The sequence below is a fragment of the Sphaerodactylus townsendi genome, linkage group LG17 (assembly GCF_021028975.2).
Source record: "Sphaerodactylus townsendi isolate TG3544 linkage group LG17, MPM_Stown_v2.3, whole genome shotgun sequence".
In the NCBI taxonomy this organism is placed as follows: Eukaryota; Metazoa; Chordata; class Lepidosauria; order Squamata; family Sphaerodactylidae; genus Sphaerodactylus; species Sphaerodactylus townsendi.
Window position 1 is genome coordinate 18,321,684 of NC_059441.1, and position 26,324 is coordinate 18,348,007.

The 26,324-nt window shown below is 46.8% G+C and overlaps 1 protein-coding gene across 1 annotated transcript; it reads right to left on the minus strand.

Moving 5' to 3' along the window:
- Nucleotides 1–7,585: 7,585 nt before the first annotated feature.
- On the minus strand, nt 7,586–25,405 carry FSD2 (fibronectin type III and SPRY domain containing 2). Its single transcript, XM_048481896.1, has 12 exons — nt 24,735–25,405; nt 24,548–24,643; nt 22,901–23,134; nt 21,058–21,080; nt 20,486–20,607; nt 19,188–19,352; nt 16,549–16,683; nt 15,398–15,551; nt 14,772–14,905; nt 13,609–13,741; nt 9,194–9,370; nt 7,586–8,003 (listed from the first exon to the last, which is right to left on the minus strand). The coding sequence occupies exons 1-12, from the start codon at nt 25,278–25,280 to the stop codon at nt 7,754–7,756; spliced, it is 2,169 nt and encodes a 722-aa protein (XP_048337853.1). The 5' UTR covers nt 25,281–25,405; the 3' UTR covers nt 7,586–7,753.
- Nucleotides 25,406–26,324: the final 919 nt, after the last annotated feature.

Below are 26,324 nucleotides of genomic sequence, written 5' to 3' on the forward strand. Positions count from 1 at the left end.
CAATTTTCTAGACCTAGAACTGGGGTCTGCCACCTGCAGCTCTCCAGATGTTCATGGACTACAATTCCCATCAGCTCCTGCCAGCATGGCCAATTGGCCATGCTGGCAGGGGCTGGTGGGAATTGTAGTCCGTGAACATCTGGAGAGCCGCAGGTGGCAGACCCCTGACCTAGAAAATATGAAGATTCTGTCTAACGTTTGTATCTTATCATTTCTGTCAGCAAAGTCTAAGCTTTTTTCCAGGCTAAGGAGTCTTCCTGTGTCAGAAGTGGCCATTCCACCGGAGGAAACGGTACTTCTGTCCACAGATGGCTACTTAGTAGTAATAAGATCCAAGGCAACATGTTTAATGGCCTTGTAAAGTTACATAACTGAGAATTGATCTAGGCATCTTAACCGTGGAATTGGCGTCAAGTATGCCTAATGCTCCTCTGTGACTGAACATTATATATGGAAAGAGAGATCACAGCAGCAATGGCGTCTGCCAAATGAAGTTATCCCTCCGCCCGCCAGAGTAGAAGTTTCCAAGGAAATCTCCAAGAGCGGAATTTTGTTTAGCAAGAGGGAAAGAGGAAAGGACGCAGTTTGAGAGCGTGTCTAAACAAGGACTGTATAATCCTAACAGAATCATCATCTTGGGTGGGCAGGAGGATCCAAGCCAAACGGTTTAGTAAGAAAATTGCTCTGAACCACATCTGAGCCCGGGCTTGTACTAATCAAACATCTGTGACATATTTAACACTGACTCCGTCAATATTTGCAGTGCGGAATGCATTCATGATACCTTGTGGTAGTGGTTACAGCTGAAAGTCCAAAGCAGTAAGCCACGTGTGGCAACACGTACGCGTACATTTCACGATCCCACACAGAAAAACCCACTTGTCACCTGTTTAGTTTCTCACAACTAGCAACTGAACGTCTGAAGGGGCTCCAGCGAAAAGCTTTGCGTGCATCTGCTGTAAAAATATTATTTGAAAGACCAAACGCTTATGCAAAACCATTTCCCAATACTGCAGAAAAGATCCTGACGTCGTTGTGGCCGTTTCTGCTAAACTAAAGCAACGTTTTTAAAATCGGCACAGCCAGTGAAATCTTCAATGGCCAATCGGACGCTTTGCTGGGCAAAGGCCCACTTTCAAAAAACACTTGGTGGGGGCCAGGAACGGTGTTGGGTGTGCACTGGAGACCCTTGTGCTACATCAGGGGTCTGCAACCTGCAGCTCTCCAGATGTTCATGGACTACAAATCCCATCTACAATTGGCCATGCTGGCAGGGGCTGATGGGATTTGTAGTCCATGAACATCTGGAGAGCCGCAGGTTGCAGACCCCTGTGCTAGATGGTGGCCTGAGATGGGATGAAGTGGAATCTGTTCCTTTAAAAAGAGATTTGTATCGCAGAGCACAAATCTCAGTCTCTCTCTACTTCCCTTGGGAGGCAGCCATCTCGAAAGGCGGAGGATCCAGAATCAAAACCAGACTCAGATCTCTGGGGCCTGACTGATACCTCCCTGTGGAACCAAGTGTGCTCGTCTACCATCAAACCCTATGGCTTCAAATATAAGTGGGGCAAGAATGCTGTGATACTGGAGTGAAGTGCAAAGGGGGGGGGATGGAAATAGGTCCCACCCGTTTTTCCCTGCCTCCCCATGACTCTGCATACATATATATGCGTGTCCTTTGCTCCTGCAAACACTTTGTGATTATGTTGCATCCAGTGGTGGGATCCAAAAATTTTAGTAACAGGTTCCCATGGTGGTGGGATTCAAACTGTGGCGTAGCGCCAATGGGGCTGGGTGGGGCACAACGGGGGCATGGCGAGGCATTCCGGGGTGGGGCATTCCTGGGCGGAGCTGTGGCAAGGACGCAGCCGCTGCGCCGGTCCTTGGGCGGGAAACAAATGCAGGCAGGCGCAGGCTGCCACGCACACCGGTGCACCTCCTGCTAGACTGCTTCAAGTTCTGCGCGCTACTGCTGAGAGGAGGGGCGTAACTAAGGCAAAAATCACATGGCAAAATCACCAATTAGTAACTCCCTCTCAGCACACACAAATAATTAGTAACCTACTCTCGGGAACCTGTGAGAACCTGCTGGATCCCACCTCTGGTTGCATCGGGGAGGAGGGCAGGGCAGTGGTAGTGATTCTGGGGCCTTTGGCCGAATGTCCGGAATGGAGCCCCAGGATCACCCCCACTGGGGCCAAGGAAGGGGTTGGTCTCGACCTGCCCAAAGCGGGGTAGGCGCAAGCAATAGCAGGATCCTGCTCTTCTACTTTCCCCCATCCTTCAGGAAAGTGGGGACCATGAGTGGTTGCCCCACTGCGTACAGGGCCCGTAGAAGCTTCCACTGTGTTGCCCGCTGGCTGAGACCACTCCTGGAGAACAGGCAGAAAGGCTCTTGCTCGGAAGCTGGAAAATATTTGAGTGCAGGGCAGCGGGCTACCCAGAGGCGCATCTAGGGAAAATGTAGATCGGTGCAAAATCTGAGCCTTCCATGCCCGCTCCGCCCCCTTATGAGCAGCCACCCTCCCCCACCATGACCGAACTTTTTTTGCTCCAGGTCTTGAACTCAGTGTATGGACCCAGGGAAAGGAGGAGGTGTGTGTGTGTGTGTGGGGGGGGTGATTTTCCACCCCCACCACCCACACGTGATTAAATGGCCACAGCCTTGGGACATTTGATCCCATATGTTCCCCTGGGTGGTATGCCCCAGGGGCTACCTGACAACTTAGGGCACAGGTGTCAAACTCGTGGCCCTCCAGATGTTATGGACTACAGTTCCCATCATCCCCTGCCAGCACGATGCTGACAGGGGATGATGGGAACTGTAGTCCACAACATCTGGAGGGCCGCGAGTTTGACACCTGTGACCTAGGGAATGCAAAGCTAAAATGAGTTTTGATGGTCCAGCGCTTGGTGATAATTTTGAGGTTTTGTACCGCAATTTAAAACTTTTTTTATGGGTGGTACTTTCCATCCCTTCTTTGTGCCAACAAAAAACAAAATTATTTGCCGCATTTTGGGAACAGATTTTTCTTTTTAAAAAGACATCCTAAACAAAGCACGCAACTTCCCTCTCCACCAATTCCAGCAGCTCGGGCTCAGAATGGCTGCTGCATTATTTATCTTTCCTGGGCAGCTTCTCAGCCAATAGCTCCCTCTTGTGAGTTAATGAGGTTTTTGCTGGACTGTGAGGTTTGCTGTTAAGAGTGTGCGCTGGAATAGCTGTGTGGTCCCGTTGCCCACATTCGCTCTGGCTATTTGACTCTTATTGTGCCTTCTGGGCCTCTCAGAGAATCACTTTCTGGAATCTTTGACAGGAACAGTAAGTGAATCTGTGCCCTGACTTAGATGGCCCGAGCTCTGCCATTCGAAGAAGAAGAAGAAGAAGAAGAAGAAGAAGAAGAAGAAGAAGAAGAAGAAGAAGAAGAAGAAGAAGAAGAAGAAGAAGAAGAAGAAGAAGAAGAAGAAGAAGAAGAAGGGAGGAGGAGGAGGAGGAGGAGGAGTTGTTGTTGTTGTTGTTGTTGTTGTTGTTGTTGGATTTATACCCCCCTTTCTCTCCTGTAAGGAAACTCAAGATGGCTTACAATCTCATTTCCCTTCCTTTCCCCACAACAGATACCTTGAGAGGTAGGTGGGGCTGAGAGAGTTCGGAGAGAACTGTGACTAGCCCAAGGTCACCCAGCAGGAATGTAGGAATGCAGAAGAAAATCTGGTTCACCAGGTCTGCCGTGGAGGAGTGGGGAATCAACCCCAGTTCTCCAGATTAGAGTCAACCTGCTCTTAACTACACCACCACACTGGCTCTTAAGAACAAACAGCAATTGCATCAAATGGCTGGCAATACAATAAATTGAATAACTTTCAACCAACAATAACAAATGAAGTTGACTTCAAAATAACAGTGGCTGAGTGCTTTCAATCCTCTTATATACACTTCTCAACAAAACGTCAAAATATGACATCCAATATTTCATAAGATTTGTTTTTAAGCTGACTCTCAGAAGTCTCAATGAGTCTGTTAAGATTGTCTGGGCCAGGGGTCTGCAACCTGCGGCTCTCCAGATGTTCATGGACTACAATTCCCATCAGCCCCTGCCAGCATGGTCTGGGGAGCCGCAGGTTGCAGACCCCCACTGACCACTACCAATAAAATGTGAACCTTCAGATAGGCCTAGGGATATGCAAGTAACTCCTGCTACACAGGAAATACCCTCTAAGGCACAGGTATCAAACTCACGGCCCTCCAGATGTTATGGACTACAGTTCCCATCATCCCCTGTCAGCATCATCTGGAGGGCTCCAGTCTGGACATCTTTTCTATTATCCTCCGTTCAGTGTGCCTATTGTCATTCAAATGGGCTCAGTGCTTGCCTTGAAAACCGTATAGGGTTGCTATAAATTGGCTGCAATTTGGTGTCACTTTCTACCACCCCCAAGTAAATCTTATGGATTAACTTGTAAAGGCATCTCTTCTTCAAAGATGGATCCATGAGCGGGGCAAACCAGAGTAGCGAGATCCTCACATTTCGGCTAAAGAAAAAAATGCGAGCAGCAAGAAATAATGGATATTTAGGGGCTCCGGTAGGGTGGGAAACTTGAAAAAGTTTTTGTGGCTTGATGGAGTGTGTGAATCGGAGTAGTTCAAAAGGGTATTGTTGTAAAGGAACCAGCAGTGTAGAAGAACAGAATTCTGCAGAAAGGACACTTTCTGTAAGGGAAATAGGGTTCTAGGTTTAATTGGCTGTGAAAAATGTTTGGCAGTTTTCTTCCCCCTTACCACTGTTTTATTTATGCCATATATTATGTGCTCTTTTAATTAATTGTCCTCTCATTGCGAAATCCAGTTTATTGGCTCCATTGTTCACGAACTGTGAAATCCAGTTTAAGGGAAGTTATATTGTTTTTCTTTCATTGCTTTTTAATTATGCAATCCAGTTTTGTTGCATTATTCAGCTGAGTGTATTATGCCGGGGTTTTTTCCCCCTTGCTTTTGCAACCGTAATCTGCCTTGTGAGGAAGGCAGGCAATAAATGAAGTTAGCAATAAAATAAAGAAGGCAGGGCGCTGCACTCAAGCTTTGGGAAAGGGAAGTCGTTAACTTCATACCATTAGATCACTGTCCTCTTTAGCAGAATATTGTTTCATATGCTTTCTGGGATCTTAAGCAGAGAGACTGCCCGGTCTGCTGGTGCAAAATAGTAGAGGATAGTCTGGAGAATCAGTTTCACACATGCAGAATAACGCACTCTCAATCCACTTTGCAGCTGGGCTTTACTGTGCGAAATAGCAAAATCCACTTGCAAACAATTGTGAAAGTGGATTGAAAGTGCATTATTGTTGCGAAAGTGCCTTTTGTTGGCAGCATAGAGATGCCCTTCATTGTCAGAAAGAGGAAAGAAAGTATGGCTCACTGTTGGCCTTGTGGTTAAGGTGCTAGATTGTGGTGCACAAAGGTATGGGTTCTAGTCCCAGGGCAGGCTCTATACTTCATTGTAATATCACGGAAGTGCAACGTTTGGAGGAATAAGAAAGTAGAACTACTGAAAGGAGTTGGCTCTGCTGATACAGTCCTCCTAAATGAAAGGTAGAAGAACACAGTCTGATCAGGAGGAGGTGGTCAGGCTGTACTTAGCTTGCCTACAACTTTTCCTTTTTGTCCCTTGAATATGAAGTACCTGCAATGATTTTTCAATGCTCTTTGTAATTTTTTTTAAAAAATTATTCGTTCGTTTGCTAAGAATTCTTCTAAGGGTTAGAATTAAGTGTAGCAAGGGAATTTAGTTTGGAGAGGAGACGGCTGAGGAGGAATATGATTGAAGTCTATAAAATTAGGCATGGGGTAGAAAATGTTGACAGAGAGTCTTTTTTCTCTCTTTCTCACAATACTAGAACCAGGGGGCATCCATTGAAAATGCTGGGGGAAAGAATTAGGACTAATAAAAGGAAACACTTCTTCACGCAACGTGTGATTGGTGTTTGGAATATGCTGCCACAGGAGGTGGTGATGGCCACTAACCTGGGTAGCTTTAAAAGGGGCTTGGACAGATTGATGGAGGAGAAGTCGATTTATGGCTACCAATCTTGATCCTCTTTGATTTGAGATTGCAAATGCCTTAACAGACCAGGTGCTCGGGAGCAACAGCCGCAGAAGGCCATTGCTTTCACCTCCTGCCTGTGAGCTCCCAAAGGCACCTGGTGGGCCACTGCGAGTAGCAGAGAGCTGGACTAGATGGACTCTGGTTTGATCCAGCTGGCTTGTTCTTATGTTCTTCTTATGTTCTTATGAATGTGATAAAGAGTGACGAAATTATGAATGCAGTGGCGGCAGAAAAGTTGCTGTTTTCCCACACTCGTAATACTAGAGTGGTTTAGGGTTTGTCCAAGGAAGGTTATCTGGGTTCAATGCCCAAGTAGCTTATGGAATTCCTTACCACAAAGTCTGGTGATGGCCACTTAACTTAAACAGGTTTCTGAAAGGGATATAAAAATGCATGGACGGCTATGATAAAATGTAACTTCCATGTTTAGAAGCAGCATACCTGTGAATATCAGGAGACAAGAGACACAATGTGGAGGACAGATGTTGCCACCCTGCTGTTTGTGGGTTCCTAAAAAATCTCTCTCAAAACCTCAGTTCACCGTATCTCCTCCTACTCTTCATCACAGTGGGGAATGAGGGTTTACTTTACCAAAACAAACGGTTGAGATTAAGCGTCACGTGTGTATTCTGAACTTCAGAAATCCTATTGGGGAATTTTTCAAAGGTTTTTTATTATCGTTTAGATCAGTGATGGCGAACCTATGGCACGGGTGCCAGTGGTTGCACTCAGAGCCCTCTCTATGGGCATGCGCAAGCAGAGTGCCCCCTCCACACATCTAGGCTGGCCTGGGCCGCTGGGCTCGATTATTAGCATTAAACCTAAGACCTAGTTTTGAGGAAGCAGTGTAGGTAACCCTGTTAAGCGCTGTTAAACCCCACTGATTTTCATGGGAAGAACTAACATGGGAAGAAGTTACTCCTTTACCTGGGAGTAAGCACAGTTGCTGGCAATGGGGCTTGCTTCTGAGTAAACCCTCCTAGGGTCGTGATTCACCCGTTGGAAGAGTTGCACAGTTGCTTCAAAGCAAAGCCACTGACTACCACCAAGCTTACTCCTGAGTAATATGTGCCTTGGAGCCAACTGTTTTTTCTAAACTAAAACCTCAGTATTCAGGTTAAATTGCCGTGTTGGCACTTTGCGATAAATAAGTGGGTTTTGGGTTGCAATTTAGGCACTCGGTCTCAAAAAGGTTCGCCACCACTGGTTCAGATGATACAAATTGTCCCAGCAGGATACAAACTTTTCACACAAAAAGTGACTTCTGCCCTCTAGTGGTCACTGGGAAACAGGACCTTAGAAGCGTGGAAACTGAGAATGTGAAAAAGCCCTGCATTTAAAAGGAAGGAACATGGATGTAAGGAAGCGTTTTCCATTTTGGTATAAACAGAGCATGCAGAATAGCTGGCCAGTGGTGAAAACACATTGCCGCCACCCCCCAAATTGTGCCCTCCCCCCAAATTGCACCCCCCCCCCAATTGTGGTGGGCCAGCAGGCAAGGCGAGCAAGCAGGGTGGGCAAGCAAGTGGCAAGCAGGGTGAGTGGATGAGCAGTGACGGGGTGGCCAAATGCGCCCCCACATGACCCAGGCAAGTGGCACCTGGGTCTCGAGCCCCTCGTGCCCCCCCTAGGTTTGCCATTGTAGCTAGCTATAATTATAAAAGCACATAAGTGGGCATGGCAAGGCCGTTACTAATTCTGAGCACACCGAGCTCTTCTACAGCAAAACAGGGACACACAAAATCTTGGAAGTGGCTGTGGAAAGTGTACAGGTGCTGCGTGGTGTCTGTGTTAAAAAACGACAGTGTCCCGTTGTCGTAGTCCAACAGGAGGCCGACCTTCCTGGGAGGAACCGTTATCCTTATGTCGGGTGTCACCCCACTGTTCAGAAATTCGTAGGTATGTCTGTGCAAGAGAAAAACTGATACAGTTAGAAGCCTTTCAAGGATTAGAGTAGGGATAAGCATCATCAAAAAGTTCCTTTAGCAAGGATCCAGGCATGGCTCAGTCTGTAGACTTTAAACCTTCCTTTCCTACCTTGCATAGCTTCCCCACGACTTCTTTTTTCAAAATATAAAATACAGAGGCTGTGATTTGTAGCAGCAGAGCAAAGTGGAATGTTTTTAGAAGAAAGGCAAGAAAGAAATTTCCTAAGTAATAAACCTTCTCTCCTCTAGAGGGGTTTCTGTTTGGTTTTTTTAAAAAAAAACTCTTCACCCCCATTTCAAAAGGAATAATAAGTCTCTCCACACGATGGGGCTTCAGTTGTGGATTTCATCCTTTGTATAATTTGGTCCTCAGAGAAGAAAACTGGTGAATGGGAGAATCACGTATCTGTCGCTGGACTGTATTGAAATATCAGATTATTGGTGCGGGGAACTGTGTCTGAATGCTATTGCCACCCAAAATGCTCTTTGTTCACACAAATTTGGATGTCTGGAGGGAGATTCTGTACCAATGGCATTCAAGCTTTTTAAAGCAGGATCCACTTCTAAAAACACAGGCCCCTTCCACACACGCAAAATAATGCATTTTCAAACCACTTTCACAACTGTTTGCAAGTGGATTTTGCCATTCCGCACAGCTTCAAAGAGCACTGAAAGCAGTTTGAAAGTGCATTATTCTGCATGTGCGGAATGAGCCACAGTTTCCAGAACTCAACTTGCAAAGTGCCTCCACGGTACCCATCCAACATAAAATGTTGGAAACATCAGTTAACAGGGAACAATGTTTTTTTCATGGTAGTAGCTACAAATATATAGCACTGCTGAGGCTGTATTTAGGGCTGCCAACCTCCAGGTGGGGACTGGAGATCTCCCACAATTACAGCTGATGACAAGAGTCCATTTCACCTGGAGAAAATAGATGCCTTGGAGGGCGACTCTATGGCATTATATACCCCGCTGGAGGTCCCACGGTCCTGAAATCCTCTCCATCCCAGGTTCTACACTCAGATCTCCAGGAATTTCCCAATTTCAGCCAGCCCTTCAGTCTCCCCATCTTCTTTGTTTCTCTTCTGCCTCCTGGCCTCTCAACCCAGGTACACATGCAATTCGCATTCCTGTACTGTCACATCTAGAAGGGGATTTTTTTACCTGGAAGGAGTGACAGTGTGTCTCATGCACCAGCATGAATGGCTCATCCCCAAACAGCTGTCTCTGGACACATTTTCAAAAGCCACACCGATGCAGTATTCAATATTGTCATCTACATCCACCTCCCAATAATGTTTTCCTGGAAATGGTATCGGGTTTCCCAGTATGGCAATTGACCTGGCAGAAAAAAACAGAAACGTGCCTGTCTCTAGGTGGGCGGAGAGAGTTCTGAGAGAACTGGGACTGGCCCAAGGTCACCCAGGAATGGGGAATCAAACCCAGTCCTCCAGATTAGAGTCTGCTGCTTTTAACCATTACGCAATGGCCCCTTCCGCACATGCAGAATAAAGCACTTTCAATCCACTTTCAATGCACTTTGCAGCTGTGTGAAATAGCAAAATCCACTTCAAAACTTGCAAACAATTGTGGAAGTGGATTGAAAGTGCATTTTTCTGCATGTGTGGAAGGGGCCTATGCTGACTCTCAATGCTCTGCTACACAACTGTGCGGAGCCAGTCCACATAACCCACAACCGTCACTGAACATTTTGATGGGTCTGAGGTCAGATGATGTGCAAGAGCCGTGTCACAACTGCAGCGGTTTTTGGAACTCAAGCGGGAAGGGGGAGAGGGAAACACCCACCCACCTCCTCGAGGATCTGGTGACGCATTGAAATGATGAACAGTCGCTCGGTGGGATGGGGTAATTATGCTAATGTTTAAAATCCCACTGCCATGGGATTAAGAGCATCGAGCTCTGATTGCGTCTCAATGACGCTTCTCTCTCTCTCTCTTTTGGTTCAGGACTCTCTGCAGAGTGCAGACTGGGGGAGGGGTGTGTGTGGGAAACGTGATTCAATGCTAGTGTGCCAGCATGCAGAAATAAGAGGGAAGTCTTACGGAGGGAATCTAGAATGATAATCGAAGCCACTAGGAGAACAGCAAGTCACTTCCTCCTGAGAAGCAGCAATCACAATCCCCTCTCTTGTTAGTTGCTGGTTGCCCTCCTGCAGAAGGGCCCCCTCCTCCCCCCCCCTCCCCCCCTCTCCCCCCCTGCCGGCCGCTTCGCACACTGGGCCCCCTGGACGCCGGCCAAGCGGCAGCAGGAGGAGGAAGGGCGGCGGTCCAACCGGCGCGCTCTCTCGGGACTCTTCACCCCGGAGGCTACGGGGAAGGAGGGAGGGGCTCCCGTCATTGGCTTCACACCCCCCCCCCCCCCTTGGCCTGGCTCTCCCGGGGACCCCCTCCCTCCCCGTCCTGATCGGGTGCCGCAGCTGAGCAGAATCTGACCCACAGTGCTCGGGAGAGCCCCCCCCCCCCCCTGTCCCTCCGCTGAACCAAGCCACGCTGACCGCCGCCTTCGCACGAGACCGCACGTCGAGGTTCTGGCGTATCCGAGCCTCTTTGGGCAGGGGAGCCGCTGGGGCTGCTGCTGCTGCCCTCCAGTGGCCAAAGGTGTGAATTACAAGCGCAAACCCCGCCACCCACCACGGCGCATTTCTCAGGTTACAACAGCTGCTACGCTTCTGAGAGCGTTGTAACGATCTTCGAGACCACCATGCTAACGCTTTCTGAGAGCGTTGTAACGATGGACGATCTTTCGACACCACCATGCAGACTCCCCTCTGCCCGTGGGAGAAGGTGCTTGCCTTCTCCCTCGGGCAGAGGGGGGGAAGTCTTGGCAGCTTTAGGCCCGATTGCTAAGCCTTGCCTGGACCGGGAGCCGCCTGCTACTCCCGGATTGCGAAGGAGCCAGGCATGGCCCTCGAGCAGGAGAACCCCTCTGCCCTGGGAGGGAGAAGGTGCTTGCCTTCTCCACTCAGGTAGAGGAGGAGATGGCAGCAGTGCCCTGCCTCCCAGGGCCAGCCTGCTCTCACAGGCGCAAGGGGCAGGCGGCGTGAGCAGGAACTCCCATCTGCCCCAAGGGGAGATGAGGTGGCTGCTTTCTCCCTCGGGCAGAGTGGGAAATGGGGGCGGCTGACCTGTTTGGTGGCTCTCCAAAGAGCTCCAGCCTGGAGTATTTTTTTTAAGCCGAGAAAGGGACCTCTTTCTCCGCATAAGCAAAAACCCCAGAGAGCTCAAATGCAGAGGCTGGAGTTCTCCTCTCTCTCTGAGAAGAAAAGCTGGAGCCCACTTTTCTCTGAGGGAGGCTACACTCTCCAGAGAGAGAGAGAGAGTGGCGCTCCAAACTCCTTTGATCCATCCACCCCACACCCTCATCAAGCTTTCTCTGCTCCATGGATCACAGGGGTCACCATGGGCAGTGACACTTCCCATCCCACCACCACCTCACCGCCCACCACAATCCCCATCCAAGCTTTTTCATGGATCACAGTGTCCATGGCTCCTTGCATCTGTGTGCTGGCATCCAGGGGAGTACCTAGAGCCAACTTGAGCCCTGGGCAAGGGGCTCTGAGTTCTGATCTTCCCCATGGGTGGCCACCCTCCCACCACTTTGAAGCCAAAACAATGATTTTTTTCCACCAGGTCATTTCAAAGTCCACCATCCTATCATGTTATAGAACATCCCCAACTCACAAATCTGAGACTTAGCAAATGGGCCATGCCACACAGCCGGGGCCAAATAAATATTTGGGAAAACATTTATTTTTCAAAATGTTTTTCCAAAGATGTTTTATTACTGCTATGAAAACATTTTATGAGTGTTGTTGTATCCAGGGAAACAGCATCACTTTCAATGTTATTTTAAACTGGGGGGGCCCAGATTCTCCCCTTTAAGGTATGGATTTAAATCTGGGAACTCCCTAGTTTAAACAAGTGATGCAGTGGAATCCACCCCAAAACAGCATCATTTTAAATGGTGTTTAAACACTAGGGACCTCAGATTCTCCTTTTAAATCCCATGTCGGAAGGGGGTGGGATTTGATAACAACAAACAACAACAACAAACCCTTTATTAGGCACTGAGAGAATAAAAGAAAGAAAGAAAGAAGCAAGCATTTGGTGGGAAGGGTAGTGAATTTAAGGAAAATGATCTTTTGGGAAATTTAGGGGGTGCCTGTTGTCAGGGTGCAATTATTAAGATATAGCGGCACCAAAATTCTCAGGAAGTATCTTCATTGAGACCTCTACTGATGATACCATCTTCCAGATTTGGTGAAGTCTGCGGTTCAGGGGGTCCCAAAGTTATGGACCCTTCAAAGGTGTAGCCCCATCTCCTATTAGCTCCCATTGGAAACAATGGGGATGGGGAGCACTTTCCCTTTGGGGAGTCCATAACTTTGGACTCCCTAAACCAAACCTCACCAAACCTGGGTGATATCATCAGGAGAGTCTCCGAAAAGATCCCTGAAATTTTGGTGCTGCTAGCCTAAAATCTGCGCCCCCTGCAGGGCAAAAACGGAAAAACACTGGAAATACAAAATCCCTCACAAACCTGCAATTTTGTCCCCCACCACAAGGTGGCACCCAGGGCAGCTGCCCACTTTGCCCAATGGGAGGTACGCCTCTGCTGGCATCTTCAGAGGTATATCACAGAGGGAAGTCACAGAGTGTATCACAGTGTGTAACAGACTTCCCTCTGTGATACACTTCTGAAGGTGCCAGACACAGATGCAGGTGAAATGTTAGGAGTAAGATCCACCAGACCATGGCCACACAGCCTGGAAAACCCACCAGAACCTTTAAAACCTCAATATTCAGGTTAAATTGCCGTGTTGGCACTTTGCGATAAATAAGTGGGTTTTGAGTTGCAGTTTGGGCTCTCGGTCTCGAAAAGGTTCGCCATCACTGCCCTAGGGGCTCTCGGCTACATTGCTCTAACGGGCTGCCAAGCTCAAAGAGGCCTGGGAAGATAGCGGAATCACCCCATAACATCCACGTGCGGTCTCATGCGAAGGCGGCGATCAGCGTGGCGTGGTCCAGGGGAGGGACGGGGGGGGGCTCTCCCGAGCACTGTGGGTCAGATTCTCCTCAGCTGCGGCACCCGATCAGGGGGGGGGTCCCCGGGGGAGCCAGGCCAAGTGGGGGGGGATCCAACTCAGGTTTTGCCCAGGGCTCTAGTTTGCCTGCTTACGCCCCTGCTCCTAAAAGCAGTTGACCCCCTCCCAACACCCCCCTCCCAAATAGTATTGCACCATCCTGAAATAGTCTGAGTAAGCAGAGAAGGTGAGCCCTGTTTAGCTGAAGAAAAGAGTCAGTGCTTGAGGTGATACAGCCAATGATTCTTTCCTCCAAGGGCTTAAGGCAGTATCCGGGGAGGCTCTACCCATTCATCCGTCCTCCAGGCCTGTGAGAGAAATGTGGCGTATGTCCATCACAAAATGTGCATTAGGCTTATATCACAAATGTTACTGTTTTAACTCCCCCTCCCATCCAAAAAAACCCCCCTGAAAGCAACGTTGTACGTTATGTGCAGGTAATGAAACTAAGCACCCCAAGCTCTGAGTTCTGTACCTCGTAAAGCTGTTTTCACGGAAGGGCAAATCACTTTTCAAACTGTCCGTTTTGTGATGCGTGATTGTAAAGCCGTCTTCTAGGACAGATAGTAAGGGATGAGCCGTCTCCTCATTCAGAGTAAAGTAGGTGCCTGTAACAGAATAGCGTAGTGGTTAAGAGCCAGAATGGTGTAGTGGTTAAGAGCAGGTGCATTCTAATCTGGAGAACCGGGTTTGATTCCCTGCTCTGCCACTTCAGCTGGGGAGGCTTATCTGGTGAAGTAGATTAGCTTGTGCACTTGGGCTAGTCACAGTTCTTCGGAGCTCTCTCAACCCCACCAACTTCGCAGGGTGTTTGTTGTGAGGGGGGAAGGGAAAGGAGATTGTAAGCCCCTTTGAGTCTCCTTACAGGAGAGAAAGGGGGGGTATAAATCCAAACTCTTCTTCCTGTCTTTTATCTGTGCCTCTGGCTGCAACCTGACCTGCATCACTTTTCAAAACAAACCTCCTGTGCTGTTTAAATGCAATCCATGTAATCAAAAGGAAGTTTGCCTCCTTGTGCCTGCTGTGCCAACAGACATGTGGGCCATCATTACTGGAAGCAAACACGTACCACGGAGAAGGTATCTTACAGCGTCAGGTGCCGACTTTGAATTTAAGCCAGCAGCGACGTAGCACAATTGATCATGTCAGCGATGTGATTATAGATGCGTAGGTGTGGAAACGACAACTGTTCATTGCTACCCACAGATCTGAAAATGACTGACTTATTTATCAAAGGACTGTTCAGGCAACATGAGCATAGTGTTGTTTTACTGGGCGACATTTTGGACAGACTGCAAGAAACACAGGGCTGCCACAGAAAATTACAACCATGTGCGTGGAAACCCCCCCCCCCCCCGATCTGTGATTTAACTGACCCCCATGACTTGTTGTCATGACACAGTGTTTCCCCTCACTCTTGAAGCATACCCAGTTATCCACATCATTGGCTGCTTCTGGCAAAGGTAGGGAAGCACATTTTATAACAGCATTCAAGCATAATGTATTAGGTTGGGCTGTTACAGGAGGGGAGAGCTTGACTCAGGGGTCTGTTTTCAGCAGCAGCTCCGTGTTGCTGAGGATTATTGGAGAGAATTTATGTTGAGTGCTTTGAAAATGAGCAAAATAAATATTAAGTACCGGTGCTAACGATGGAGACCGGCTCACTCCTTTCGCTGGAGCCTCCCATGTTCATGGCTTTCACAGATAGCAAGTATTTCCTCTTTGGCTCCAGCTGAATTAGAGATTCACAATTTGGGATCCCGACGATGGACCTGGAGCATAATTGAAAAACAAACAAATTCTGAGAATCACTGTTGCAAAAAGAAGAAGAAGTGGTGTTTGGATTTATGCCCCGCCCCCTTTTTCTCTCCTGTAAGGAGACTCAAAGGGGCTTACAATCTCCTTTCACTCCCCCACAACAAACACCCTGTGAGGTAGGTGGGGCTGAGAGAGCTCCTAAGAACTGTGACTAGCCCAAGGTCACCCAGCTGGCATGTGTTGGAGTGTACAGGCTAATCTAGTTCCCCAGATAAGCCTCTACAGCTCAAGTGGCAGAGCGGGGAATCCAACCCAGTCCTCCAGATTAGAGTGCACCTGCTCTTAACCACTACACCACACTGGCTCTCAGGCACTAAGACCCAAGTGGACCATTCTAAAACAAAGATGATCCAGCACGTGGCAGATGAAGGTAAGTCCTACGTAGTTATTTTTGTTGGAAAGGGTATATATTGGGGCCTTGCACTTTTGGATGTGACCCAACTCACTCGGTAATGATGTCTCCATTCTCTCCATCTGTCAGCTGTGACAGTTCAATTGTGTAAGAGTCAACAGGATTTGTGTTGCCAGATTCCCAGCTTACCAATGCAGCATGTTCACAGCTTTGGACCGCCTGACTTTTGATAACTGGCGGCAAAGGAGCTAAAAGGTAGAAAAGAGTCTGTACTTCAGTATGACATATAATGTACACAGCAGCTTGCCTTTCTATTACTGAACTTCCAAAATTTATTTGGCTGATTTTCAAACCAGAAAACAGACCATGAAGATTCAAATTTGCCCACATTTTCACCGTACGGATCTTGTTCAAATGAAGTACCTAGTTCCAGAATCTGTCAAGCTGAATATTTTCTAGCTGATCTTCAGACGAGTCTTTGAAGTGCTTTATGAATGGTAATAAGTGTGTCTCAAGAGTATTTATGATCAGTGGCATAACAAAGGCCCCTTTCGCACATGCAGAAAAGCGCATTTTCAGTCCATTTTCACAATTGTTTGCAAGTGGATTTTGTTATTCCGCACAGCTGCAAAGTGCATTGAAAGTGGATTGGAAGTGCATTATTCTGCATGTGCGGAAGGGGCCAGAAGAAGTCTGCAGGGTCAGCATTTGTCGACTGGACTGTTGCCTGTGGCAGAAATGTCCAGGATGTGTTTTGTGGCAAATGGGTATGACATTAAAAGTTCCCAACTGATTACTGTGATTTAGTCCTTCCTTCCTTCCTTCCTTCCTTCCTTCCTTCCTTCCTTCCTTCCACCCAGCAGGCTTCAGAAGCCTTCGGGAGCCCCTGTGCTCTAGCCTCTTTCCATGAATCATTCATAATTTTTTCACGGATCTATCATATTATCCCTCAGTCACTTTTTAAAATTTGAGACTTAAGTTTAAAAACTCCCAATTCTTCCGTTTTGCCTCCCAGCCCCCTGTTCCTTTTGGTCGCTCTTCCATGTACTTTCCCAGCTCTTTGGTGTCATTGAAGCACGCTTGAAAACACAGACAACTAAATTTCTCCCAATGCAATAACTGAAAATGTTGAACTTTCCACTTGACTGTCCCCTGTCCGCCCCCCCCGCCCCTTTCCAGTAAATGTTGCACAGTTAAAACTTTTGAAAAGGTTAATCTTAAAAGCCATCCACAGAATACATTCACCTGTCAGGTAAACAGCTCTTTCACTTGCTGCTCCAATTCCAGCGCTGTTGAGCGCTCTCACCCAAAATTCATACTGGGTATTTGGTGCCAGGTTAGCAACTATGGCATAGCTTTCCTTAACATTTAGCATAAGCTCTGGAATGGGGAAATGGAAGAGTTACGGACATTATTTGAAATTGGCATGGAGTTTTCAAAATTACGCATCTCAGTAGGAACAATTCCTGCGCCAAAGGTGCTGTTCTATATTTCAATGACCAGGGAGGGGCATGCATATGTATGAAGAAGAAGCAGCGTTTGGATTTATATCCCCTCTTTCTCTCCTGTAAGGAGACTCAAATAGGCTTACAATCTCCTTTCCATTCCACCCCCACCCCCCCAACAACAAACACCCTGTGAGGCAGGTGGGGCTGAGAGAGAAGAACTGTGACTAGCCCAGGTTCACCCAGTTGGCATGTGTTGGAGTGCACAGGCTGATCTAGTTCACCAGATAAGCCTCCACAGCTCAAGTGGCAGAGCGGGGAATCAAAGCCGGTTCCCCAGATTAGAGTGCACCTGCTCTTAACCACTACACCACACTGGTTCTCTACATAAAGGCAGCTGGTACTACAGATGGCTTTTGTAAACTGAAGTTCCATTTAGATGTAACCACTGTAAGCCAGTCCACTCTCTTTTCAAAGCAGTATAAGCCAAGTGGCCATCATATCACCAGAATGTTGGGGAAAAGGTATACTGCTAAACCCTCAAACATTTAATAGATTTAAAACTAGAGCCTCTGACTACACCCATTCACAGCATGTGCTGTTTCCCCTGCAGTATCCTCTGTTTTCATTTAGAAGAAGAAGAGTTGGATTTGTATCTCCCCTTTCTCTCCTCCTGTAAGGAGATTCAAAGGGACTTGCAACCTCCTTTCACGGAGGGGTGGGGGAGGAGTCATGCAAAGAAGAAGAAAGAAAAAGAGGTGTTGTTGTTGTTTGGATTGATACCCCTCTTTCAATCCTGTAAGGAGACTCAAATGGGCTTACAATCTCCTTTCCCTTCCCCCCTCACAACAAACACCCTGTGAGGTAGGTGGGGCTGAGAGAGCTCAGAAGAACTGTGACTAGCCCAAGGTCACCCAGCTGACATGTGTTGGAGTGCACAGGCTAATCTGGTTCACCAGATAAGCCTCCACACCTCAAGTGGCAGAGGGGGGAATAAAACCCGGTTCCCCAGATTACAGGGCACCTGATCTTAACCACTGTACCATTCTGGCTCTCTGAGATTGTTTTAAAGGCTGGTGCTTAGATACATTCAGTACTAAATTAAAAAATCCTCTTTTCTGTTCCTTTAAAACAAGCTTTGAAAACAGGATTGTAAGCAGAGTGGTGATTTGAACCACCTAGTGATTTTTTTTGTTTGTTTTTAGTGTTCAAGTTGTTCTGCAGACTTGGGACATAGTTCAGGTTTGTTGAAAGACCTGCATCGTCTGTTCCTGGCACCAGCCTCCAGATTTAAGTATCCACATACAGTTATCCCTTCCACATCGTGACTTTCCCGATATGGTTTTGATATAGCATGGGTCAACATAAGAAATTAAATGGGAATTTTGGGTGGGAGTTTTGTGAAAGCCTCAGACAACACAGCAGATGACAAAGGAAAAGTTTAGGAACTCAGAAATTTGTAAAATCCTTGCATACTATTGCATAATATCAACATGTTTTATATTTTAATACAATAAATATACACAAGTTCTTTTTAAAAGTTAAAAAAAGAAAAAAATCAGATTTCTTCTCTGGTATGAAGGGAGGGCCAAAACTTTTCCCATGGATTTCCAGATTGTGCCGTGCCCCTAAACCCCATGATGTGGAAGGGACAACTGTATTAGGCTATGCTGAAAGTCAAATATATTGATAATATGGTAGCCCAACTCTTCATTCAGTAATTAGAATAAAACAATGCTTTATTTATGTTTTAAAACTGATCTCCACAGCCTGTCTGCACTTTGCAGCAAACTCAATCTTTATTACCTATAAATATACTTTGCTACAATAACTCCCAGCGATTATACTGTTCGCTCCCCAAATGAGGACTGTTCATAATTTGTCTGATTAGAAGAAGAAGAAGAAGAAGAAGAAGAAGAAGAAGAAGAAGAAGAAGAAGAAGAAGAAGAAGAAGAAGAAGAGGAGGAGGAGGAGGAGGAGGAGGAGGAGGAGGAGGAGGAGGAGGAGGAGTTTGGATTTACATCCCCCCTTTCTCTCCTGCAGGAGACTCAAAGGGGCTTACAATCTCCTTGCTCTTCCCCCCCACAACAAACACCCTGTGAGGTGGGTGGGGCTGAGAGAGCTCCAAAAAGCTGTGACTAGCCCAAGGTCACCCAGCTGGCATGTGTGGGAGTGTACAGGCTAATCTGAATTCCCCAGATAAGCCTCCACAGCTCAGGTGGCAGAGCGGGGAATCAAACCCGGTTCCTCCAGATTAGATACACGAGCTCTTAACCTCCTACGCCACTGCTGCTCCTGCTGATTAGGAAGTTAGTTCAGTGGCCGCAACAAACTCAAATCAATGCAGTTTCCAAATTCACCCCCAAATAGACAGACCGTCAGGTATAGTCCTTTCCCCAAGTATCACCTTTGAAAGTCTTCAGGATTCTACCTCCTTACCATCTTGATCATCTTCTGATATATTGTTGCTTACTCGCCGGTAGAACAGCTGGTAGCTTTCGACAATATCTTCTGAGAAGAAGCTCCAGCACACTCTCATGGAGGTGCCGGTAGCGGAGTTGGGGTCCTGGGAATTCATGACTGGAGCACAAGGAGGTGAAATAGCTGGAATAACAATAAGGAAATCTGTCAATAGACTTTATGCGGTGGACGCAGACAAATTAGGAAATGCACATTTTTTTAACACCAAGGCCATAGGCTCCTAATAGGGTTGCCCACTCTAGGTTGGAAAACTCCTGGTGATTTGGGAGGGAAGGAGGATGGAGCTTGGTTATAATGCCATAGTCTCCACCCTCCAAAGTGACCATTTAACCCACAAATACCTACCTTGTACCTTTAAAAGTTATAATTGTGATGCTCATGGGATGCTCATGGCTTCGTTAACTTGACGCTAAGTCAGATTCTTGGAAAATATTTGAGACATTTGGTTTAAATAGCACGTTGTTGTATAGTGGCAGAGAAGCTAAACCTTTTCTTTTTTGTATGAATTGTGATAGTAGGAAGAAACATTATGAAGAAATTATGATAAGATGTTTTGGTTCAAGAAGGAGGAGGAGGAGGAGGGGAGGTGGAGGAGGAGGAGGAGAAGGAGGTGGAGGAGGAGGTGGTGGTGGTGGTGGAGGAGGAGGAGGAGGAGGAGGAGGAGTTTGGAGTTATATCCCACCTTTCTCAAGGTGGCTTACAGTTTCCTTTCCCTTCCTCTCCCAACAACAGACACCTTGGGAGGTAGGTGGGGCTGGGAGAGTTCTCAGAGTACTGTGACTAGTCCAGGAATGTAAGAGTGCAGAAACACATCTGGTCCACCGGGTAAGTCTCTGCCACTCAGGTGGAGGAGTGGGGAATCAAACCCGGTTCTCCAGATTAGAACTCACCTGCTCTTAACCACTACATCACGCTGGCTCTCAGGTGCACCTCCCCCCAGAGTAGCTATGGTGGAACCACCTGGAGGCTAGCAACCCTAGATCTGAACAAGATTATTGCAACCCTGCTATTTGATAAGAATGTGTGCTTGAAAGTACCAGCACGTGATGCGCCGGCTCATTTTTCAGTCTTCTCCTTTTCGTATTTTCCAGGTGGGAGGTCCCTCCTATTTCCTTTTTGTAAAGCTGGACTCCTCGCACATTGCCCTGTCTTTTCAATGTCTGCTCCCCCTTTCTTCCCTTCTCACGAGTCTCCCTTTAATAGGCTTCCATTAGCCCTATTATTTTGAGTGCAAAGCCAGAAGCAAAGACGAATACCTGGCACTGCATCCACGGAATCCATTAATTCTCCAGCATCAGAGAAATCTATAACTCTATCTTCAAAGTCTGCTGGGGTCGAGAGTTTTACATCCACATCCTTTTTCAAGAAATCATCCAATCTGTAAGTACCAAAAAAAAAAAAAAGAGAGAGGAACAAAACATATTTGCTGGCATCTCCATCCTCTCTAAGAGCTTGGCCCACCCATTTGTTTTTAATCAAATAAAATGACCTGCCACCTTTCCTCCTACCAGCCAAAGACATCCCAAGCTTGTCTTTCTGCTTGGGGAAGAAAAACAAATCCAAATGGCTTTTTAAAAAATCATGTAAACGATTGACAATGTACTGTGCTTCAATGATAAACACCCCCCCCCCAAAAGCCAACTGAGATTGAGTGTCCATTTGTCGGGTTAGCTGTGACGCCCGATTGACTCTACCCTTAACATGTACCGTCACCACATAAGTAAATATGTGGGGTAGACGTGGATAGGCTGACGATTAAACGCTTCCAGCGCACCAGCCTTATTCTACACAGAAGGGAAACAATTGAGAATACAACATGCAGTATTACCTGCGAACGGTAGCTATTGCAGCCTGTAGGAAAAAGAAAGAAAAGTTAGGCCCATGTTGCAAATGGGTGTAGACTAAGACTGATTCCGCATGGGCCAAAAACAGCAGTGTGAAAACAGTGTGAAAATGGTGTAAAAGGGTTTAAAATGATGTAAAAGGTTTATACTGTTTTCACACCATTTTCACACTGCTGTTTTTGGCCCATGTGGAATCAGCCTAAGATGGCAGCTCCAGTCACAATGACGGTTGTGCGAAATGACCTTCCTCCGTGGTGGGACAATTTTCTGATGAAAAGGAGGTGAGTCCAGAGCAATGACTTGGGGGAGGTGGGGGGTCAGTCCTCTGGAGGCATCAGTAGTCACAGTATGATCCAAGCATAAAAGCCTGACTGGGTAGAGCAGTGGTTCTCAACCTGAGGTCGGGACCCCTTTGGGGGTCAAACGACCCTTTCACAGGGGTCGCCTAAGACTCTCTGCATCAGTGTTCTCCATCTGTAAAATGGATAAATGTTAGGGTTGGGGGTCACCACAACATGAGGAACTGTATTAAAGGCATTAGGAAGGTTGAGAACCACTGGGATAGAGCAAGGTCAGAACAGCTGTTTATGCAGTGATGCATTAGATGAATCATTGGAGCGTACAACATCCTTGGTAGATGAGTTGTTCCCCAAAATGCGTATTTTATTTTGCAATGTTTCCAGTGAGAATTTTTACCCTATTGTTCTTCTAAGCCAGGGGTCTGCAACCTGCTGGCAGGGACTGATGGGAATTGTAGTCCACGAACATCTGGAGAGCCGCAGGTTGCAGACCCCTGTTCTAAGCAGCTCAAGATGACATGCCTAGAGTTTCTTCTTCTCATTTTGTCCTAACAACAATCCTGCCAGGTGTGTTAGGCTGAGAAATAGCGGCTCAAGGTCTTCCAGGGAATTTCGTGGCTGAGCAGGACTGTGTGGAATGAACACGCACTTTGCGGAAAGATTGCTAAAGATGATTCCTTGGGGAAAGAGTCTAACCCTCTGGTACCAAACCAAAGAAAAGCAAAGCCAATGCTTGAACCAGCAAATAATGGCACAGTGGAAAACTCCAAGTGAAATACAATTTTCTTTTTTCACCAACTTCCTTTAAAAGTTCCTCTCAGTGCTCTTTCAACGTGCCTGCCTTCCTAAAATACATTACAAAGCGAAATTAGGGTGATCGCTCACAGGAACTGAATATCATCGTCAGTCTCAGGGGAAAACACCTGTCTTAAGAAAGCCCTTTCTTGAAATGTGTCGAGCTACTGGATTCATTAGTCACAACACAGGAGCTTCTGTAATCTGGGTGCTTTGGAAGACTTCTGTTCGGCTGAACTGTCTGGCAAAATGAGCCATTAGAGCTAAGGGAAAATAAATATCTCCTAAAGTAATACCATCGCCCTGCCTGCTGAATGCAAAAAAAAATAAGCAGATGGAGACACTGGTGAGTCATTTTAATCCTTTTGAATAGGTTGGCTTGAAGAACAAATGATTCCTCTATCCCACATCAGGAGTAAACACATTCATCAAAGATTCCACCCAAGAAGAAGTTGCTGATGTGCTTCATTTGTTATCAGCTAAACTTGTACCATCTGCAGAACCCCTTCCACCCTAATAAGAACATGAGTTAGCGAGTGATTATTTTTGAAGGACTGTGGTCATTTTATCCTTACAACAACTCTGCGAGGCTGATCCTAAAGGACTAGATGTGCATCCCTTCAGTCTGTGCCCTGGACTTCATTTGGATTATTTATGCATTTACCTGTGGAAATATTTGTGTGCTAGGGAAATATCCCATCCATGACCGTTTCTAACGCACCCGATTCCTTACCTTTAATTCGTTCAGTTTATCTTCACCTTGGCCAAGATCCTCAACGGCCTCCATCAGCTCCTTACAGGTGTCAAGGTTTTCTCCGCAGTTGACCAGTTGCTTGTACAAAGCTTCCAATTTCTCCTTTTTCTCTTCCCCCAAAGCCTGCATACTTTCTTCATACCTTTGTTCAAAGGTCTGCATCACGTCACTGTAACGCCTCTTGAAGTTCTGCTCCTGCTTTGCAAAATTCTCCTGGAAAGCATTTTGGGATTTGGGTTGAGCTTGCTTAAAATCAGGGGAATTAATGACGTTAATACACCTAGAGGTTGGATCCTGATAATTTCTACCATGCGAAGAAGAGGAGGAAGAGGAGGAGTTGTTGTTTGGATTTATACCCCACTTTTCTCTCCTGTAAGGAGACTCAAGGTGGCCTACAAACTCCTTTCCCTTCCTCTCCCCACAACAGAGGTAGGTGGGGCTGAGAGAGTTCCAAAGAACTGTGACTAGCCCAAGGTCACCCAGCAGGAATGCAGGAGTGTGGAAACACATCTGGTTCACCAGATAAGCCTCTGCCACTCAGGTGGAGGAGTGGGGAATCAAACCTGGTCCTCCAGATTTGAATCCACCTGCTCTTAATCACTGGAAGGGGGGCAATTTTCCTCCTCCTGCTACAGATGTCCAGTTCACCTCTCATACTATCGCTGGCATCTCCTGCCCTCTCCAAAGTATCATTTTGTTGAGATCAGTTGGCTGCAGAGGGAGTGGAGGAAGCAGACGAGTTCCGTTCCATTCATGGAAGTGCCTGCTGTTTGTGAACATTATCAGGATCCAACCCTATATTTTAATACCCCCTCAATTTTATCCTCACAGCAACCCTGTGAGGTACATTTGACTGGGAATGAGTGACTTCCCCCAAGGTCACTCATTGAGTTTAAGGATGAGTGGGGTTTTAATCTGGATCTCCCTAATCCATCACTTTAACCACTATACCCCACTGAGTCTACACTGACTGTGCTCTGCATATTGACCTTCTACACTATGTTAACCAACTCTTTCCTGACTTGTGTTTTGTATGGTGTTTTGACATGGGGATAGGCATCTATAGTTCCCCCCTTTCTGCTGTGGGTGCCAGTAGAGCACTGTGGCATCGGGGCTTCCATGTGGCAGGTTTCTTCAACATTTCTGTGTAACAGATTATCTTGAGTTCCTAGCTCATTCACTTTGATGCTTTTCCTCTTATATCTCCATAATGAAAGGTGCTAGAGACTTGTGAAAGCTGGGAATTCAGAGAACCTGCTACATGTATTGTTGTTATAGTGATAGAATGGTATTAAGCTGCCTATTTCTAAAAAGGTTGGGGAGGAAGTGGCTGCCGTGAGGTAAATGGCTGCGGTGTGTGTAGGACTGGGAAAATCCTAGTTTTTCCACTCCCATGGAAGCCATCCACAGCTTTGCTGTGATCCTTCCCAAAACTTTGCAAAAAAGCAACTTTGGAAAAAATGGGGGATAGCTAGAGAGATCCCAGAGGTGCACATGAGAACACCACAACAATATAAAGGAACAGGGGGAAAAGCTTCGCCAAAGCATCGAACTTGAGGCAAATAACCTGTGTAGAAATGGCCCATATAGGGTATATAATATGCAGATGGGTTAGTTGTGTCTTACCTCCACAGTGATAAAAATCTCCTCCAAGTGGCTGGAAAAATTCTCCAGGTGAGCAATCTGATCTTCCAGTTGACATATATTTTTTTGAAGCTCGTCCTATCAAAGACATCAGCTTTAGCACGCCAGGTGTCAACTGAAAGCACGATCCTCCCTTCTCCCGAACCGGGTGGACTTCCGTTGTCCTTACCTTTGCAATTTCCACTACGCTGACGAGAGGAATGACCTCGTGTTCTTCGTGATCCTCTTCTGCTCTGATTGGACCGCAGCAAGTAATGCAGTACGAATTTTCATCTTTCTCTCGGTTGTTCGGCTTGAAAGATTGCCGGTCCACAGCATCTGCTCTGCCGCTGCTACCTTTTTTGTTGTCTGGGTCTTGAGAATCTTTGCCAGGGATTGGCTCCCCCTCTCTGCCCTGAACGGACTCTGTAGGCAAGATATTTTTGGCCGAATCTGCAGTCGAACCAGGCCCAGAGCCTGCTGCTGTGCTCTCAGAAATAGTCGCACGTTCTGAGTCTGAGTTCTTATCCTTGCCTGGCCTTGCTAGTTCTTGTGCATCCTTCTGCGACCCATTCTGAACCTCTTTGCCTGACGTCTCTCTCTTTTCGTGCACGGCCAGGTCTCGTCTTTGGAAGGGCTCTTCTAAAAAGACGGCCAAATCCTCACTTGAGTCATAAAGTTCTAAGTGATAAAGTCTTGGGCTTTCTTGTTCATTCTCTTTGGATTGTGGCTCCATTGCAGGATCAGGGATATCAGAGACCAACTGAACATACAAGGAAAACTTGGGGGCGTTTAGAGCAGTAGAAGCTTAGTATCTCTCAAGGTCTTCAGGACAAGTAAAGACGATCAGCTTAGCCAAAATTACCTGGAAGCACAAATGAAATATAGATATGGCAGTATTTATTTATTTGTGAGACTTACTATGCCGCCCACCCCTGAAGGGCTCTGGGTGGTGTACAACAGATAAAATACCATTAAAACATACAATTACAATATAATAATAAAAACCAGAAATAATTTAACGCAACAAAAACAGACAACAAGAAACCCAACAGCAGATGGCTAAAGACCTCCTACTCCCCCTGGGAGGGGACTGGGCACAACAATAGTGGCAACCAGATGTGATGGTATGCAGGGGGTGGCAGGGGCAATACACCAATGACCATCCTCCCCAAAAGCTCGGTGGAACAACTCCATTTTACAGGTCTGTGGAGCTGTCCAAGGTCCTGCAGGACCCTGATGGCCAAAGGAAGAATGTTCCACCAGGCAGGGGCCAAGGCGGTAAAGGCCCCGGCCCAGGTGGAAGCCAGTTGTAACACTGAGGGGCCGAGGACTACCAGTAAGTTTGCCTCAGCAGATCACAGAGGCCAAGTAGGTACATAGGGGGAACAGTAAACAGAAATGTGTATGTTAAATGCTGTCAAGTTTTGTCCAACCCTATGAATTGATTACCTCCCAAGCTTCCTGTCATTAATAGCCTTCACCAGGTCATAAAAATGAGGCCTGTGGCTTCCTTTATTGAGTCAGTCCAACTCATGTTGGGTCTTCCTCTTTACAAGCTGCCTTCAACCTTTCCTGGCGCTATTGTCCTTGCTAGTAGAGTAGTAGTTTTATTAAATTTGTTGTAAAATTTAAGCAATCAAAACTGCATTTCAGATGGTACAATAAATTGTAGTTTGTATAAACTGTATTTCAAGCAACAAATTCTAAATGGCCTGTCAGATACTGGAAGCAAATCTTGGTTTGTGCATAAATCTCCTATTCTATAGTCTATATCCCA